Raw genomic sequence first — 18462 nt, forward strand, 5'->3', positions numbered from 1 at the left:
TTCAAATGGCACGCGTGGAGGATCCAGATCTTTCACACGTATATCTCATTGGTACGTGTGGGGAGATTGAGAAAAGGAATCCTTCGGCTATTCGCGCGACTCGCGAGTATTCTTGCATTTTTCTCCGATCTTAAATCCCGTTCGGTATTACGTCTCACCGATTAAAACATACAATAATCAAAACTTTCTCCCTCTCTCTACCTCTCTCTCAAATTCTCCCCAACAAAACCCTAGAAATCTCCTCTTCCCTATCTTTTTCTCCAGATCTTCTCCATCCAGATGCATTTTTTCTTCAAATCTCACAAAGCTCTTGATATCCGCCTCAAGTGCAGGTAATCCGATCCTTCAAACTCATCAATTTGCCAATAATCTCAAAATTCCTCCGAATTCAGATCTGAAATGCAGCATCGCATTGCTCAATCCGTGCTTTGATCCCTCTATCTCTCTAAGTGTCATCGTTTGTGTAATTTTGGCGCTAGATTTGTATTTCATGGTTCCAAGGTCGGATTGGATTTCGGTTCTTGCATTTCTCGACGTGTTCCGATCCATTTGCACTATTTCTCTTTATCTGTTTTGATCTGTTTTTTCCCTTCTTCCAGCTGGTTCGGATATTTGTAATTTCAATTATCGGTTCGATTTATATTTCTCTTTTAGTACTTAGATTCCTTTTTTCCATTTAATTATGCAGTAGATGTATTCTGATATTTTGAATTCCCTGAAAATCGATGAAAGAAATGCATTTGGGTATTCATAATCTTCAATGGTGATTATGCATGCAGAGATTCATACACACACAAACACATGCATGTGCATGTCCATGTCCATGTTGCCATACGTATGCATGCTTACATATGTAGTTAATATCACACACCCATATGTTGCCTTTGTAACGTGCATACGTACACGTAAGTACATGTATGTTCATACAAATGCACACGTTTATGTCCCCTTTCTATGATGTACATGAACATCATACATCCTCCTTTTTGTTCTTTCCTGGCACGCGTTTTCTGTTTTTAATAAAATGGTGCTTATCTTTCAGAAACATTTTTTTTTTTTTTTTTGTCTTTTTCTTGGCCGGCTAGAGTAGGACCTCCAAATAAGGCAGAGTTGTTGGCTATAGCAAGAGGATTGGAGATTTTTTGCAATTCGGGCGGGTGGATCAATGGGTCCCTTGGATGGAGTAAAACTCTTGCAATGTGATGGCTTGGGCATCTGGCGTTTATTATATGGTCATAGAGGTCTTTCAAATCTGGCGTTGCTAATTTTAGGTCCAAACCATAATGTTAAAGTTTGATATTTAAATTTCAAATTAAAAAAGGAATAACAACTGCTAAAATTGCGAATCTTAAAGATCTTCCCAAAATAACCAGAATACCCTGAGTATAGGCTGTTTTACAACCAGCACCTCAGTCAAAGGGGGTCCATCTGAAGGTGATGCATGTCCTGGATGTATCAATTCACCCTGGCTTCAAAATGACTCATCCTTGAGCTGATAGCTGGTAGAAATCCATCAGATCATTACTACTTTATAGTTGTCTTCCTTGGCTCGGCTGTAGTTGATGGTGAAGGCCTAGATGTTGGGTCAGCATTGCTTGCATTGGATGGCTCGAATGTATCAAATTTGATACAAGGCATGTGGCGTCTCTTACTAGAGTTTTTTGTTATGAATAGAATGAACGGAATTAACCACTATGCTCCAAATGTCCAATCTAGAATTGGAAAACAATGTGCGACTAAAGCGAAGGTGATGGGCATGTTTATGAAGAGTTCTCTGCCATTTCTGTGATTTAATAGGTCCTTTTCTAGATGTTGACCAATGTCACCAATCCCCTGATTGGCCACTCCAAAAATCACCTCATCCGTGTAGTGTGGGAAAAACTGTTTAAATCACCTAATGGTCTGACCTAGTGCCACTCATGTTTTCTGCCCCAATTCATATATGAGTGAAATTAATTCCTGCCTATTCTTATCTCATCTACAATTCGGATGGCCACAAACTTCTCTTTTGCAAATTGTGAAGACATACAAACAAGCTTTAAATAAGGAAACAAGTCGGTGAAAATGGTTTTCATGCATACATTTAGAGGGGCTTGGTTTTACTTTATTGGATTGGGTCCCAAAGGAGAATTGGTATCATATGAATATATAAAACATGGTAACAAATCACATTTGGAACTCTATCACAATGACTTTTCACATCCGTGTTTTATTTGGACGATGAAGCTTTTAGGGAGAAAATCAGCTGAACATCCCGTATGGATTCAAATCACCTGATTTATTTTTATTTTTTCTTTAAAAAAAAAAAAAAAAAAACCAGAAAGAAGAGCATCAGTGAAGCTATGAACCAAGTAGGTTCTCAATGTCCTGTGGCAAAGTTTTTTCCAAGCCCATCTTGTGAACTGAAACCAGTGTAGTAGCCTGGCTTGGCTCACGTTGGGACAAAATAGACAGGCTTGACTTAATGCATGCTAATAATGGCATGCCCAAGCCCGGAAAGCTCTTGCAGGGATCCGTATTTGTCAGATTGGTTTGGTGAACCAAAGCGTTTATCTGATTGGCCTCACTATCTCAAGGGGTTTCCTTGAAAGTTTACTAGATTTGAAGTTTATAACCTTTTGATTTGTGGCCAACTAATAGATGGTAGAACAACCGTGTTCAAAGGGGAATGGTCCAACGATCAAAGAGTTAGGAATTCCTGGACTTTTAAAATATCCCCATCATATTGTTGTTGATGATAAGAGAGCATCTGCGGCTTGGACCTGATTAATCAACCAAACCCTTCCAGCAACGCCTGCCTGGCCCATTGAACTAACACCAGGTCATTTATTTGTTCATTCTGTCCTTGATGATGTTTATCCTTCACCAAGGAGAACAATTTCTAGTCCCAAGTGTATACCAATTTTCATTTTGCTTTTCCTTTGTTAGAATAGGAACCTCTGCAACCATTCTCGTAATGATGATTCTAAGAGCAACTTAGTGATTTTTTTATGCGATCTTCAACTCCATTTTTTTCTGCCTATCACTGTTGTTTGTACAGTATGTATTCGTCTAGTTATATAGAAGAATCTTTTTTAGCAATTATAAAGTGCCTGAATTCTGTGTCATCTTCTCCATTTTGCAGGATTTCTATGTTCTTTTCAAATGGTCAGTGGGATTGACCCCTTTGGTGATGTTTGTTGCAGTCATATCCTGATTGAAACTTTTTCGAAATGCAGTTAGCGTCAAATGATAGTCAGGAAGAAGGCATTTCAGAGACACAGCCCATATTGCAACGACCTCTCAATGTCATCGTATCCAAGGAATCCATATCTTCATGTGAAATTAGAACCGTGGGTGGTGACTATTTGGTGGACGAAGATTGTCAAAGACTTGACATTGATGAACACTGCAGTCTGGTGAATGAGGACCAACCACAATGTCGTATTTGCCTTGATATTGGAGGTCCTTACCACCTATCATGATCGGTATTTTAAGTTCTCACTGGAATCTTATCACCAGATAAGATTGAACAACTTCCTTTAAAAAATAAAACCATCTACAGCATATTCTATGGAGCCAGGCATCATTCTTTGCATTAACTAGTTTTTTTCCCCATGTACAGGTGAAGATCTGATTGCACCATGCCATTGTAGAGGCACTCAGAAGTATGTGCATCGGTCTTGTCTTGATCATTGGAGATCAACTAAGGTAGAGACCATGGATATTCATTTTTTGAAGATTGTTATGTTGGTGGCTGAGATGAATATCTGTCCAAGATTAGACTAGATGGTAGGGTAGCATTGTTTATCCTATATGCCTCAATCTACCGAAGTATCCTACAGAACTTGAGACGAACCCCAGCATTACCCTCATCTCAGATCTCAAGGGAGGTTGTACAATACTGGTTTTCTTGGCAACTGCACTGGCTCCAACATGAGTACAACTTGTCTACGTATTCCCCCCCAAGAAAAGAAATGGGGTTAGAAAGTATGTGTGTGTGTGTGTGTGTGTGTATATATATAAAGGCACATGATAATCCATATTCAGTTTTTCACTGATATTGATGACAAGCCCCGAGTTGTTTGTGACTTGGTTTCATTGCGGCCAATATGAAGACAGCTCTGATATAAATTCAACTTGGCCAAGTGTGGGAGAGAAGCCTGGGTTGTTGCCAGATCAACTTGGGTTCACATGCCAGCTAAGTCATTGGGTCACATTGTCTTTTCTGCCAGTTCCTATGGATCAGCATGCCTCTGCTGAGATTAGATGTTGTTTTGTACTTAAAACCAGCATTAATCTGCACTATTCAAAAAATATTGAAGTCTCTTGTAATGTCGGGTATGGTGGTATGCTTACTAGCTATTCACTCCATTTATTTCAGGAGGGTTATGCCTTTTCCCACTGTACAGAGTGCAAGGCTGTCTTCATTTTGCGTGCAAATGTGCCACCAGATCGCTGGTGGTTGAGGCTGAAGTTCAAGCTCCTTGTTGTTAGAGACCTTGCATTCATTTTTGTTATTGTACAGTTGGTAAGATTATGAACTATTTAATATTCGAATTGTCACTTTCATACACTGTCAAATTGTTGGTAGCAATAATGGCTTTGGGCAGTATCATATTGCTGGCTTTGGCCAGTATCATATTGCTGGCTTAGGATCATAAAGACAGATGATAGAAATTGAATCAAGTTCCATTGCTTAAATCTCAATGTTATATTATGAAGATATTGTGCAAATATTTTTAACTAGTCATGACTTGTATGTTCATAATGCATCAAACTCTTGGAAATGCTTTGGATACATCATCCAACTTTGCCTATTTAGAGACTGTCTATTCATTTATTTGTTTGGTGGAGATTGAAGAACACTTCTTTAGGATATTCACTAGCTTCCTATATATCTGGACTTTAGATTTGAGTTTAAGATGGAAGAGACGCATCCAATAGTTGAATTTTGTGCATTTTGGTGATTTGGACGTATTCTGCTCCCATGGAACTCCATGAGTTCCTGATAGATAGTCATAAAATGTATAATATCCACTTTTATGTGAACTAACTTGCAGGATAAGGATTTTTCATTGCCTTGATTTTTTTACTTTTTTTTTTTTTTTTTGGACAGGTTTTGTTGACTTTTGATATCAATTATCACCTTCCACTCCACTTATTTCAATCTGAGATAAATTCGCTATAGAAATATTGTTTTGTTTAACTTCGATTATTTTATTTTGCACTGGTTATAACAGGTTGTGGCATTGTTGGGTATGCTGGTGTACAAGTTCTATGGAGATGAACTTCGTGAGATGTTTGGTTATGAAGAGCACCCGTTTGGATTTTATGCAATGGGAGGTATGCTAGCATTTAGCCATCTCTATCTATTTGTTTGTACATATGCCTATAGAGTCTGCAGTGTGTTTACTTTTGCAAGTGTCATCTTGTGGATGCTTGTATCTCTGTTCCTATGCATGTGTATGCATAGAGAAGGTCTCAAGTCCAACCAGTTGGACCTCAAGTTATGGTCCACCCAGTGGATAACTTCCAACCTTCTGTGGATAACTTCCAACCTTCTAAGTCAATGCAACATCTAACCCTTCTAATAGATTGGCCCCACCATGAGGATCACCTAATGCAAAAATCAGTCCCATCTACTCATCAGGTGGGCCGTAACAATGTGTAGCCATTGATAAATAGCAAGATTCAAGTGTAGTCCACTCGATGGGGACATGTGGCTGATTTTTGCATAGGGCAATCCTCATGGTGGGGCTATTGGATTGGATGGATTGGATGTTGCATGCACATGAAAGGTTGGTAAGTAATCTGCTGGGTGGATTGTAAATTGTGGTCCAACCAGTTGGACTTGAGATCTTCTCATGTGCGTGTCTGCGCGCAGATGCTTGCAACATATCATGTATGTATAATTTTATATGGTTATAATGTTATTTTTGCATTCCTTTTGAGTTACCTGTCTATTAAATTCGATCTTTGGATTCCATGCTTGGGAGTATGAAAATGTCCAGATATTTGTGTATTTATTTAAATCTGACAGTGCATGTGTGCATACATGTGCAGTTGTCTGAACAAATACAATTGTTGGATGTTCTATTTCTTGAAGGCAAAGTTCAATCATCATTGCTTCTGTTTGTTTTTTTCTCAATTGTATGTTGAGTCCAGGATTACATACCATCTAAGATGCATACAGTCAGTAAATCCTTTCGATGAGTCTCTCTTGATGCCTAACCAGTGACCTTGTATCAGCAACACATTTGGCATCTCCTGTTGAGATTTTCTTCTTTTGTAGACCCCACCATGTGATTTTAGAGGTTTGCATGATTTAACACTCTTCCCTCTGGTGTTGCCTACCTGTGTTTTGGATCCGGCTGATTTTTTGGGTCCACATCTGATGCACAATTTGCATGCCACACACATCATGGTGGGCCCCACATCAAGTAGAGCACATGGTGCACTTGACAGTTGACACTATGGGATCTTTGCCCTGTATAACACATTTCCATATGTTTTCCTTTGTTCGTTGGTGACCTCCGACCATCTTCTTCTCAGGCTATCTCATGTACTCCTTACAAACAAGAGCCATGCAAATAATCTTCCAGTGGACTTTGTTCTTGCAAAGGCTGCTGATTGTAACTGAATGTGAATTCTAGTTGAAGTTCAGAAATAAATTTTTTGAAATTAGCACCATGAGCTGCTTCATTCTTAGATACAAACTTGTCTGATTCCTTGTGCCCATGCTCTCTAAAAAGTTTCTGGTGCTATGACGTACTGGTTGTTTATGCCTTCTTCATTTACTTGTTGGAATGATCATGTATTGCATGTTTAATTTCATCTGTTGTTCTTTTGAATTGTTTCAGTCTTAGCTGTTATTTTGGTGGGATTGCTCTATGGGTTCTTCATAGCAATAATCTGTGGACAGAGGATCAATGAACGACACTACCATGTCCTTGCCAAACAAGAACTAACAAAGGTTCCCTACTTGTAGAACTCATTCTAAATAATTTCAGAAGCTTCCCTCGCGTAAAAATTAAAAGACATTCGATGTAAATTTCAAAATTTCTGATATTGGTTTCATGCCAGGAATACGTGGTAGAAAGTCGAGAAGGTAATAAGAATCCGCCTGAGCTTGATCCAAGCCACGTCACAGAGCTAAGGATGTTGGGACTCTATTAGGGTGAAATATGCTCCTTCCATCGGGTTCTCTAGTAAGTGGATTCTCTATTGATGTCTATTTCATCTTATTTTTATTTTTTACTACCATAAGAGCAATAATAAGTAATGATAATGATAGTACTTGGGACAAAATTTCTGTCTGTGAGCAATTTAAGCCTTATTTTTCTTCTCTTAACAGTCAAATTCTCCATTTCTTGCCAATCAAGATTTTCTTTTGTTAGCGTCTCCACATTTTTGTGAAATATAAGAATGGGCGAGAATTCTTGCAGATTCTCCCTATTAGTGGGACACTCGAACGAGGATAAGGATAAGAATAGACTTCAAAACATTCATAAGTGACAGTAATTGATGGTTCTTGGGCTTATGATGAATATGTTTGAACCCAGAAAATGATCAGAATTTCATCTAAGTTAAATAGGGTGAGAGAAATCTCGAGTCTTATCAACTCTACCTTCTTTGGAAAATAACAATCTGATAAGGAAACATTAAGAATCCTCCCTCTTTACACCCCAGTGAGCCCCAGCATAGCTGCATGTGGGTGCACAGTAGAATCAGATCACGGACATTCACTTCTATTAAAAAGAGTGAATGATGAAATTTTAGTTACATTTCCTAGTATTCATATCGAGGAACTCAAATTGCAATTGAATTCCAACTAGAAAGCAACGCAAGTGCAGTTTGGAGGTTACTCCCTCTACAGAATGCTATGTAAGGTAATTACAATTTATTCATTTCTACTTAGCTGATTATTGACAACACTAATCATAGTCATTTCTCCCCTAAATTCTCCTCATAATCATGGATTTGGCCAAAAATTGATCACTTGTGGATCTCCACATCACTTTGGTTGGAGAGAGAGAGAGAGAGAGAGAGAGAGAGAGAGAGAGAGAGAGAGGTCCCATTCCATTAATCACATGGGCCACTGATTTCCCCATTTATATGTTTTCTCAATCGTTATGGATGGGTGTGTAGACAACAAGTTTCATCCTCTCAGTAGTAGAGAGGGTTCAGATTTTCCAACGCACATACTCCTGATAATAGGAATCGATAGTATAAGAGAAGATTCGTTTCTATATTTCTGTCAAGAAATATGATCGAATCCAGTGGCTGTATATGAACCATTTCTTTCCTGTCAATTTGTCACGTGTGGAGAATATCTGACCAGTGCAAAGTGTGGGCCACACCATGAAGACAATCTTGTTGGAAAATCAAGCCAGTTTGCACAGTGGGTGGGACGCACCAGTATGCTGAGCCATAATAGTGGTTGTCCATTGATTTTAATTGTCCTTGATGAGTAGTGACCATTATGGTATGCCCCACCGTTTTTAATAATGAATCTGATACATCCAACATGTTGGAAATGTTGGCAGCATATCAAAGTTCAAATACAGCCGTTGTCTGTAATCATTTTTCATTCTAAAAATTGATCCAATTTCAGTCATGCAACCAAACACAGCTGTAGGCCTGAACTGGTAGCCATAAACGCACCATGTTGACATCATTTCCTTTTCCTGAATAAGTTGATAATTTCATTCTCAAATTTTCAGAGGGGATCTCCAAACTGAATGAGACAGGAGTGCAAGCTTAAGAAGATTCAATGTTTTTTTATATCATGGAAAGGGAACAGTGACCAGTCTGTCACCACACCTCTCACGGCAAAAAGGCGCTTGAGTTTGAATTTCTTTTATTTTGTTTTATTTTATTTGTCAATTATGAGATTTAAAAAAAGAAAAAAAGAAAAGAAAAGAAGAAGAGATTCAATAGGAATGTGTAACTGGCCCCATTGTACCGGTTATTCGTGTTTTGTTGAGGTGTGAGGCTATTGAAGAAAGAGTGTGAAGAGGAGTCGTCTTTGAACTAAGGTTCGTGGTAGATGATGAGTGGCATATACGTTGATTTGATTCTGTGATATTTTCCTCTCTCTAGCATCTCATCTGAGAGCAATGTACAAAAAAGTGTGTACGTGCAAAGAAAGTAACAAACTCTCCTTGTAACATTTAGGATGAAATAGGTGGCCAAATCAATTGAATGATTGATCCATATGGCTCACTGGTCTTGTTCCGACAAAGCTCTTTTCTTCTTCTTCTTTTTTGTTTTTCCCACCCCAGTCATCTGTAGGTGGTTTGTTATACAATGCTCGGCTGCTGCTTGTGGTATGGAAAAAGTGTAAAAAATATTTGTGAGGTGTTTCCATTGGTTGGGCCTTTTCTACTGCTCAGATAGCAACAGTAAGTAAATTGTGGATGCGCACGCTACTGTTTGACTTAAAAAGTTAAATCATTCAGAGGATTTGCCAATTCATCTTTTTTCTTTTTTCTTGAACTTGTCCCAAGTATAGCGTGGATATGAAAAAGGACTAATAAACAAACACACAAAGGCATATATAATCCGTGCATTTCACAAATCCCTCGCCCCATAACCAGCCCCCTCCTCTTAGGAATCCCATGAGAAGGGCATAAAGAAAGGATAGAGAGAGCAAGTGGTTCCCATAACCATTCAATGGGGCAGTACTTTTTCTGGTGTGGGTCCAACCCAACCAACCACATGCTTGGGATGCCTCAGGATCTCGGAACCTTGGATCTTGTCGGCCCTCTCTCTCTCTCTCTCTCTCTCTCTCAAGTTTAATGGAAAAAGCAAAGGAAGAGATTTTAAACCATTTGAGACTCTTTTGCCAATTCTGATATGGAAAGGTTTCTACCACAAACGCGGCAAATAAGACTTCTGCAATCCTCTCAGCTTTGTCACATTATTTTGGGCGTTGGTGGAAGGGAGTTTGCCTCCACTTTAGTTAGAATGAAAATTAGCAGATACCACACCCCACATGTGCAGAGAAGAGAGCCCTCATATTTAGGGATTCCATAATTCCTCATGTCCCAGCATTTACACAAACACAGTATCATCCTCTCCCATCAGATTTGCTTTTTCAGCATATCCCAGTTTTCACTACTCAACCAGGCCCCATCTTGATCATGGGTCACCAAATGCTTCCCGCTGCTAAGCAATTTCACTCAGAACCGCTACCAATTCAAAGCACCCCCATAAAGACCCAAATGCTGCTGCAACTAAGGGAGAGATTGAATATATAGCTAATACATTTTATGTGGAGAAAGCAAACATGAGAGTCAAATACAAACAAGGCAGAACTGTCTTTGTGAGGCATCATTTCGGAGAGATTTTTTCTTTTTCTTTTTTCTTTTTTAAAATTAAGAGACTTGGGAACAGATGTACCGTTCCAGGTCATTGTCACCAACCATCTTTCATCTTTACAGCTCTCCCCCCTCCCCTTCTGTTGCTGCAGCCCTCCACACCTCGAATATATACAAAGCAGCGGAGCCTGCCAAAAAACCCAAATACACGATTTAAATTTTACTTAGATTTTGTAAACCTACCTCCTAATATTTTAATATTATCAACTGCAGCAGTTTAAAGATGAGATGGGCAGAGCAATTGTTGTTGAGGGTTTCCAGTTCCAGGCAAACATTCATCAGACTAAAATTACAACATTCAATTATCTTACAAGAAATCATGGCAATACGCGGGCCCGGAGCTATACACAGTATATGCAGGTTTTCAGTTCTGACCCATGCTTCACTAATCCAGACTGGTCATCTATCCGTGCCACAGATGAGCCGTGCCTGGGAAAAGCTACTCAATGGAACCACTTTGGCTCTTCAAATTTCAATGTAGTCCGAAGATTGGGATTAAGCTCCAACAAAAATGAATCTGAAGGTTTGAGAAGTCCAGGATCTTCCTACAGGGGAGACTTTTTTCTTGTTCTAAGCATGTCCATCTACTGCCAGGTGCAACAGAGAGAGAGAGAGACCTAACAGAAAGGAAGGTCTAGGGTTACTGGAGCATGGCCCCCACTTGTGATAACTGAAAGTCCATGTGTACCATGGAAACGTATCATCCATTTCTCCTATGGATTCTCTGTGGGTCCAATGGTAACCTATGTGCCTTCCATCCTAAAGAAATAGCAGCGAACAGACCGATGAAGTAGATACATCCTGGAAGACAGGAGAAAAGGTATATCACAGATGTCCATCCATCCAGAGATTGATGGAATTGAAGCAGGAATCGAGGATAAAAAAGAAAGTAGGGAGGGTTGGAAGATGGGGAAACAAACACATACATCTCAATTTAAAGGTTATGGAGGGCCTTAGTGGTATGTTGTCCAGGGGATAACAGATGGGTCTCTTTAAAGGCCTAAGGGTGGAAAATTTTAATTTCTCGATTACTCATTTGTTCTTTGCCGGATGATACCCTGTTTTTTGTGAAGAAGAGGAATCTCAAGTGCCTAATTTAAGTATGACTATGTGCTGGTTTCAAGTGGTCTCAAGTTTGAAGATTAACCTGGACAAATCCGAGTTCTTTAGCATCAATTTAGAAGCAGAGTGTTAGTGCATTAATTTTTGCACCTAATTTGTCAATCACATGAGTCCTTATGTCATGTAGTCAGTTGAGCCCTTGGAAGTTGAAGACCGAAAATACAAGTGGAGGTGGATCGCATCAATGAGCAAATAACAAATAAGGTGCCTTGGTGACCGTAACCCTTAAACCGAAATAACCAATTAAACCTTTAGATGAACTTAAACCTAATAGGTAAATCTTTTATTGATCATCCCTTAAGCCATAGGAATCTAAATTGATTACCCTTAGATTGGCTTTAAAGGTCCCGTGTTGCTGAAAAAACTGCACGATTTCAGCAATCTTCGGTCTGATCGAACCCACCATCGCTCCACAACTGAAAATGGCTAAAACGGGACAACGGACTAGGGCAAAATTCCGGGTAATTTGGCTGCAACCGAGTGCCACCTTCAGTACGACGGAAAGTGCCCAAGTCTGTCCAGTAGCTTTCCTGTCTAATTCGGTGCAACTGAAGACTGGCCGTTTCTACCCGTTTTATGACTGTTAGAACTTGATTCCTTTATAAAGGAGATTCGATTTTTGGGTATTTTTGAGAGTTTTTAGTGCAATTGAAGCTTAGGTGAATCCCCAATCATATCCCACACCCTAAGCCTCATATTTCATGAGATTTGATTCATCTTCTTGAGGTTTACCACTCTAATGAGAACTCAAACCTCAATGCTGAAAATGAATTCAATTTCTACCATTTTTTAGAGTTTAGACCCAACCTGTATATGTATATCTTTGTATAAGTCCTCTAGAAGACCCTTCTACGTGAATCCCCTAGGCTTTACAACTTTCCATAGTTGTACGAGATTCTACCCACCTCCCATCACCTTAGTTACCTCAAAGGAGCACTACATGCAAGATGTTTGATCTTGGAGCTGAAACCTTGGCAAAGCATTGGTATCATGATCGAGGGAGCAAAGGGGAGCTGATTGAAACACAAGAGAGCAACGACCAAGCAACCCAAGACGACACATCAACGGGGCTCAATTCGACAAGTGTTATTGAGTGAGTCTAAGCACACTGATTCCTTGTGTAGGATTGAGTGTAAGAGTTTGATTACCAAACTCGACTAAGTTCTTGTATAGAACCTGAATCAAAGTCCTTATGTAGGCCACTGGATACGGGTGTGTACATGTCAGTCTCCAAGGAAGCCTTTGATGGGAGTAAGCATAGGTCATTGGATTAGGACTGAGGTTGTTGGTTAGCCAATAGAAAACCAACTCAAGTCTCTTGTGGGAGCCTCTGACGAGAGTGTACAATAGGATCCTTGTGTAGGACTATAAAGGTTAAGAGATTTACTTGATTTAAAACTAATCATTTAATATCGAATAGAATATGCTCAATCTCACATCGGGAGGGGGACCTCTCCGTCTCTCTCTCACGAGAAAGACCTCCAATTCCGTGGCGATTCGAACGCCATAGTAAAATCCGGTACACTTGTGAATTAAGTGTGTTTGTCGGGAGTGGAATAGGAAAACCAAACCACTATACAAACTTGTGTTTGAGATTGTCTTTGAGCACTTCTTTAATTATGCTTATGTGATGAATGTTTAATTATATGTATTAAGGCTGAAAGTCGGACTTAAGTGTGTCTGCCGGGAGTGGAATAGGAAAACCGAACCACTAGGCATGCTTGGGTTTGAGATTGTCTTTAAGCACTTGTTTAATTATGCTTATGTGATGAATGTTTAATTATATGTATTAGAGCTGAAAGTCGGGCGGGTTAGTGCTCAACCCTAGCCCGAACCAATATTCCTAAATCTCAATCCTAACCCAACCCAACCTCGAGTTGGGAAATCTCAACCTAAGCCCAACCATAGCGGGCTTAGTCGGGTTGGATAGGTGGATACATGCTAATATTTTCGTTATTACATTAGTCTATTATATTTTAATACGTCTTATTTTTTGTACTTATGATTTTATTAATTATATATGTAAGTTATATATCGTAAAGAACTTCATTTTTTCTAGACAAACAAGCTAAAATATAGGACAACTACTCCTTTAAAAGTCATGTTGTGTAGCATGCAATCAATTTGGGAAAGAGAAATTCGGCAAATCTTGTTAGCTTGAGTCATCGGAAATGACGTGGACCAGTGAGACCCGACGACAATGGAATTTCCTATGCATTCAACACAAATGATCTGCGCTCAATTATAATTTATAAGTAACTAATATATCGATTGGGTTCGGGTTAGGTCGGGCAACCCGAGACCTCAACCTGAGCCTGACCCAAGTTTAAGCGTGTTGGTGTTTGTATAGCCCAAGCTTGAGTTTGAGGCCGATACATCCTGCCCGAGCCCAACCTAATGTCGGGTCTGCCACGAGTCGATCGAGTTGAACCTGCTCGACTTTCAGCCCTAATATGCATGCATGATTAGATGAATGCTAGGAGTTAATAGGTAACAAATCCCATACACACATGTACACTATCATGTTTATAGACTGGCTGCTTAATTGCACCATCTTTTGTAGTTTAGTGTTGGATCATCTATTGGCTTGGAAGCCTTAGAGTTAATTGCCTTCGTTTAATTTGCATATTAGTTTAAGTAAACAATTGTGTTTAAAAGGTAAAAATTTTATTTGGTCCTAATCACCCCCCTCTAGGACATAACCAGTATTCCTTAGTTTCACCAAGCTTCCACGCATAGCCTGTGGGTCCACCACGCGTAATTTCAGAGGTCCGTTCTTCTTTGGTTGGCATGTGGATATCTGGTGGAGTGTCCTTTGTCTTGTCGGGGTGGAGTGGGTTATGCCGTACTCTACAAATGATCTCCTTTCTGCCTGGCATGCGGATTCTGAAGGAGCGCTGGGAAAAAGGAATTGGCATATCATTGTTCTTCTTGTCTTTTGGGATATCTGGGTGGAGCGTAACAATTGTTGCCTTAGGAATTCCTCAGTCTCAGCAGCGGAAGTGTTCTCCAGAGTGCTAGTTATGTTTCGAGATTGGCCTCTGTAATGTTGTTTTTGCCAGGTTTGGCTACCATGGGTTAATTTTTTGTAGTTTTGGTTCTCTTGTTTTCTGTAGTTTTCATTTTTTTCTTCTCTCTTTCCATGTAGTCTTTGTTTTGTTTGTTCCTTTCAATAAAATTTTCATCTTTCAACCAAAAAAAAAAAACTCATCCTTGATTTCGACAGCATAAAAGGGGGAGAGAGTGTTGTGCAGTTGCCACGATGGTGGGTGGGTAGAAGGGCGAGAGAGAGTGAGGTGCAGTTGCCAAATTGGGTGAAGTCGGTTCTCTTCTCTTCTCTCTCTCTCTTTGCTTTTTTAGGTAAGTATGATGTTTACCAAACAAGTTATCTACTGAATTAGTAGAAACCAAGATCATTTGCTTGAGGCATAAGTAGTTGAAGCAAATGACTTATAATCCAAATGGGCCCTAGGGGTATGTGACACGCATGGAGGGAGCAAAGAAGAGAGAAAAAGAAACCGAGATCATTTGCTTGAGGCATAAGTAGTTGAAGCAAATGACTTATAATCCAAATGGGCCCTAGGGGTATGTGACACACATGGAGGGAGCAAAGAAGAGAGAAAAGGAGAGATGCATGAAGGGAAGGGAAAGGATGTGGCTACACCCCAAACACACACACACATGTTACCTCTCTCCATTTTTTTAATTGTTATGGCCCACTTGAGTTTTGGATTTGCTTCGCTTTTTAGCTAGTGTCCTAGCAAAAGGATGTGCAATAGATGTCCGGAGTGGATTTCATATAGCCATTATTATGGGCCCTACACAGCCTTTGCCGCATGGTTCCCTAGTATTACTGTCTAGGCGGGGTTCATGCAAAGAAGAGGAGAGTAGGCTACCATCATAAAGAATCAGTTGTGGCATAATCTAAAGTATGTAAAGGCTTTTTGCAGATGAAATATGAACCATATGTTGGATAACAACCACATTTTGCTTTTCCCAACATCCGTGACTTAAAACGCTTTTTCATGCCCCTTCAATATAGGCTTCCCCACCATAGGAAAAATATTTACAGGGGCAAAAATGTCCAAAAGCTGGTGGCAGTATATGTATTATCAATAAGGAAGTCAGTGATATCTACCACCTTGTGGAGCTCAAAGAAGACTGGGGAATTTCTTAATCTAAGGGACAAGCAATGAAGCTCATTCACGATTGAAGCGAAAACAATTAGGGACTGCGGAACCTACTAAATAAATATTCGATACATGAATTAGGGACCATGGAGCCTAGTAAATAAATATTCGACACATGACAATAGTTGTTAGTTGTTACTTACCATGATGCTAATTTTTGTCAAATGCAACTCAGCCTTCTTCATCCTCAGAGTGCGAGGTCTTTTTCTTTGATCTTCTCTTCACTGGATGTGGTGACGCACCTGCAGTTGGACGTTATTGGAATTAAGCAACTAATATAGAGGATCCATTCTGGAACTTTTCTCTCCCATAACACATATTGAGCATATGCTCATTTGCTCAAAATGCATGTCAGGAGCGACAAACAACTATAGAAATCATGAGACTTTTGACATATTGAGTAAAAAAAGAGGCAAAGCCTTGCAGAGATGGAGACATTTACGGTTCCAACAGAGAAGAGGGCGGACATCATTCAAGCATCGACTTTAAATTAATCTCCAACTAGTGCATTACGGAGATTCCACGAAAGCATTTCTACATCATAACTCCTGATGGCACTTAAATCCAGTTAAAAATGCATATTAGTTCTAATTCATGTTAACTGAAATGTGCATCCAGCTCATTAATGACATGGCAGTGCACAACCCCAACTAGCCCGGAGACCCAAGCTCGAGTTTCGCCTGGCCAGCCCTGCCTCAACTGATTATATAATCCACCAATAGGGAATAGAAGAAAAAAGGAGCATCCAACATTGACCAAATGATCTAAAAAAATCTTCAAAAAAAAAGAAAAGAAAGCAATGGGGAATCTTGATACAGGGACTTCTACATAGTGCTTGAACATCATAGACTGTATGCTTCCTAATCGAAAATCCCAAAGCATCATTTTTGTGAGTCCAAGCCTTTTGTGGTGACTATGGCCACCATGCCAAGGGCAGTGCTGCTAATATCGCCTAAATACCACAAAACATATCATCAAGTTATTCAAATTTAAGATCATCATCTAAGCCTTATCCCAATTAATTGGGGTCAATCCAGCTGTCCAGCCTCCTTTGCTCTGCCGGAGAGCATAACAAGTGCTAATGTAACTGCATTATTACCAGACTCATACCACCAGAATGGCTATTAGATGGTGAATTGCCTTCATGCTTATGATGGTTGGCTGTCAACTAAAAGTTTGATGTAATCAACTTTTGTTTACTTGAATATGGAGTGGGGAAAAAGTGACAGAGAGCGAGTGGGAGAGGGTCCATTCCAACATTTCTAAGCTTCTTCACGATTTCAGTAGCAAAAAGAAGAGCTAAATAAACAAAAACAAAGTGCATGGTGCTACATTCACAACCATGATAAAACCCTGATATATTGTCTTTTACAAAAGAATTATGTTCCCTCAAGCTAGACAATATGATGCAATCGCACCACATTCAACACGTGCACGTTCCAAACACGTGCCAAACTGCCACAGGATGTCCTTCCTGAGGACACCTCCAATGCTGGACACAGATTTGGCCAATGAAAAGCTACTTGTGCGCCTGTTAGATCCAGGCCCCGAAGTAAAAGGGCAAAATCATCATTTCACACAAAGGAATCTTTGCTTTCCATTGTGGTCCCTGAAACTGACAAGTGCACACCATGCTTTTTCATTGGCCATGTCAGGGGGTCGCACCCTCCAATGCCTAACATGGCATGTGTCACAATAGCCTCATCTCATTGTCAAAATCAATCAACAAAATTCAATTCACCACAAACCATATGCATTGGAAAAGTAAATCAACTCTTTCTCGTGATTTCAAGGATACTACCAAAATCAAATATACTGAACTACCAAATGGAGCATTAGGACGCTCACTTGGACCAAATTGCAACAATTTTTTTGCTTTCTTTTATCAGTAACAAGCAGTTCAGTAAAGAAGCAACCACAGAAGTAGAAGCGACAACATTTAATTCACAATAATGACCAAAACCCTAACTACAAATCCGTTTGTTTCAATTCAGGACTAGGATCAACCATAACGATATTTCAGTGTAAGTCTGGATCATTTCCTTTTTATCGAATTGAGTTATTAGAAATTCATTTCAGCTAAGAATCCAAACGCGCGCTCACCAAACTTTCTACAATTCAATGGATTAAAACATTAAAAATAATAATAATAATAATAATAATAATAATAATAATAATAATAAAACTTCTAAAATATCAAATTTGTATAAACAATCAATCACCTAAAATTCACACGGATCAAGAAATCAACACTATCCATAAAAGATTGACAATTTCCACAAATCGAGAGACTAAATCATCCGAATTTCACCTAAAATCACCCAAATTCAGCATGCAAACCCGGGATTGAGATCCGACCCACCTTCAACGAAGTATGATGCGGAGGGCCAACCCCGGACAGTTGACAGCGACAGTGTCTCCTCCTCCGTCAGGGGGTTGGCAAGCCGACCGACGAGCTCAACGACACCGAGCGGCCGGGCCCGTGGTGGGACCCAGTAAGACGATCCTGGGATGAATGGGAGCCAATCAGGCGCGGATCGTCGGACGATGATGCCGTGGATGGCGTCCTCGAGGCGCCGCATCCCGAGGACCTCGATCTCGGCGTCCGATTCGAGATCTACCTCGATCAGCTGTGCAGATTGCGGCGATTTCTCGGATCGGTTCGAGCGGTTTCGAAGATTCAAGAGGCGATGGGAAGAAGGCGAGAAAGGGATGGATTTCCGAGCATGGAGTAGGGTTTGGGAGGAGAGAATTCGAGCCATCTGATCTGATCCGAGTCTGAGGAA

General features: G+C 39.9%; 2 protein-coding genes across 4 annotated transcripts; one reads left to right on the top strand and one right to left on the bottom strand.

The window, feature by feature from the left end:
* Positions 1-178: 178 nt before the first annotated feature.
* Positions 179-9198, top strand: LOC131256650 (uncharacterized). 3 transcript variants are annotated; one of them, XM_058257602.1, is made up of 8 exons: positions 179-332; positions 3125-3444; positions 3605-3690; positions 4364-4510; positions 5223-5325; positions 6843-6955; positions 7066-7190; positions 8706-9198. In XM_058257602.1, the coding sequence occupies exons 2-7, from the start codon at positions 3213-3215 to the stop codon at positions 7156-7158; spliced, it is 774 nt and encodes a 257-aa protein (XP_058113585.1). In that variant the 5' UTR covers positions 179-332; positions 3125-3212; the 3' UTR covers positions 7159-7190; positions 8706-9198. The 3 variants fall into 3 exon arrangements, with proteins under 3 accessions (XP_058113585.1, XP_058113587.1, XP_058113586.1); XM_058257604.1 differs by having other exon boundaries at positions 3186-3444; XM_058257603.1 differs by lacking the exon at positions 8706-9198 and adding an exon at positions 7337-8695.
* A 1014-nt stretch (positions 9199-10212) lies between these two features.
* LOC131256651 (uncharacterized) lies at positions 10213-18462 on the bottom strand. Its single transcript, XM_058257606.1, has 3 exons — positions 18039-18462; positions 15820-15918; positions 10213-10492 (listed from the first exon to the last, which is right to left on the bottom strand). Exons 1-2 carry the CDS (start codon positions 18436-18438, stop codon positions 15848-15850), a joined length of 471 nt encoding a protein of 156 aa, XP_058113589.1. The 5' UTR covers positions 18439-18462; the 3' UTR covers positions 10213-10492; positions 15820-15847.

Source organism: Magnolia sinica, chromosome 9 (assembly GCF_029962835.1).
Source record: "Magnolia sinica isolate HGM2019 chromosome 9, MsV1, whole genome shotgun sequence".
Taxonomy (NCBI): Eukaryota; Viridiplantae; Streptophyta; class Magnoliopsida; order Magnoliales; family Magnoliaceae; genus Magnolia; species Magnolia sinica.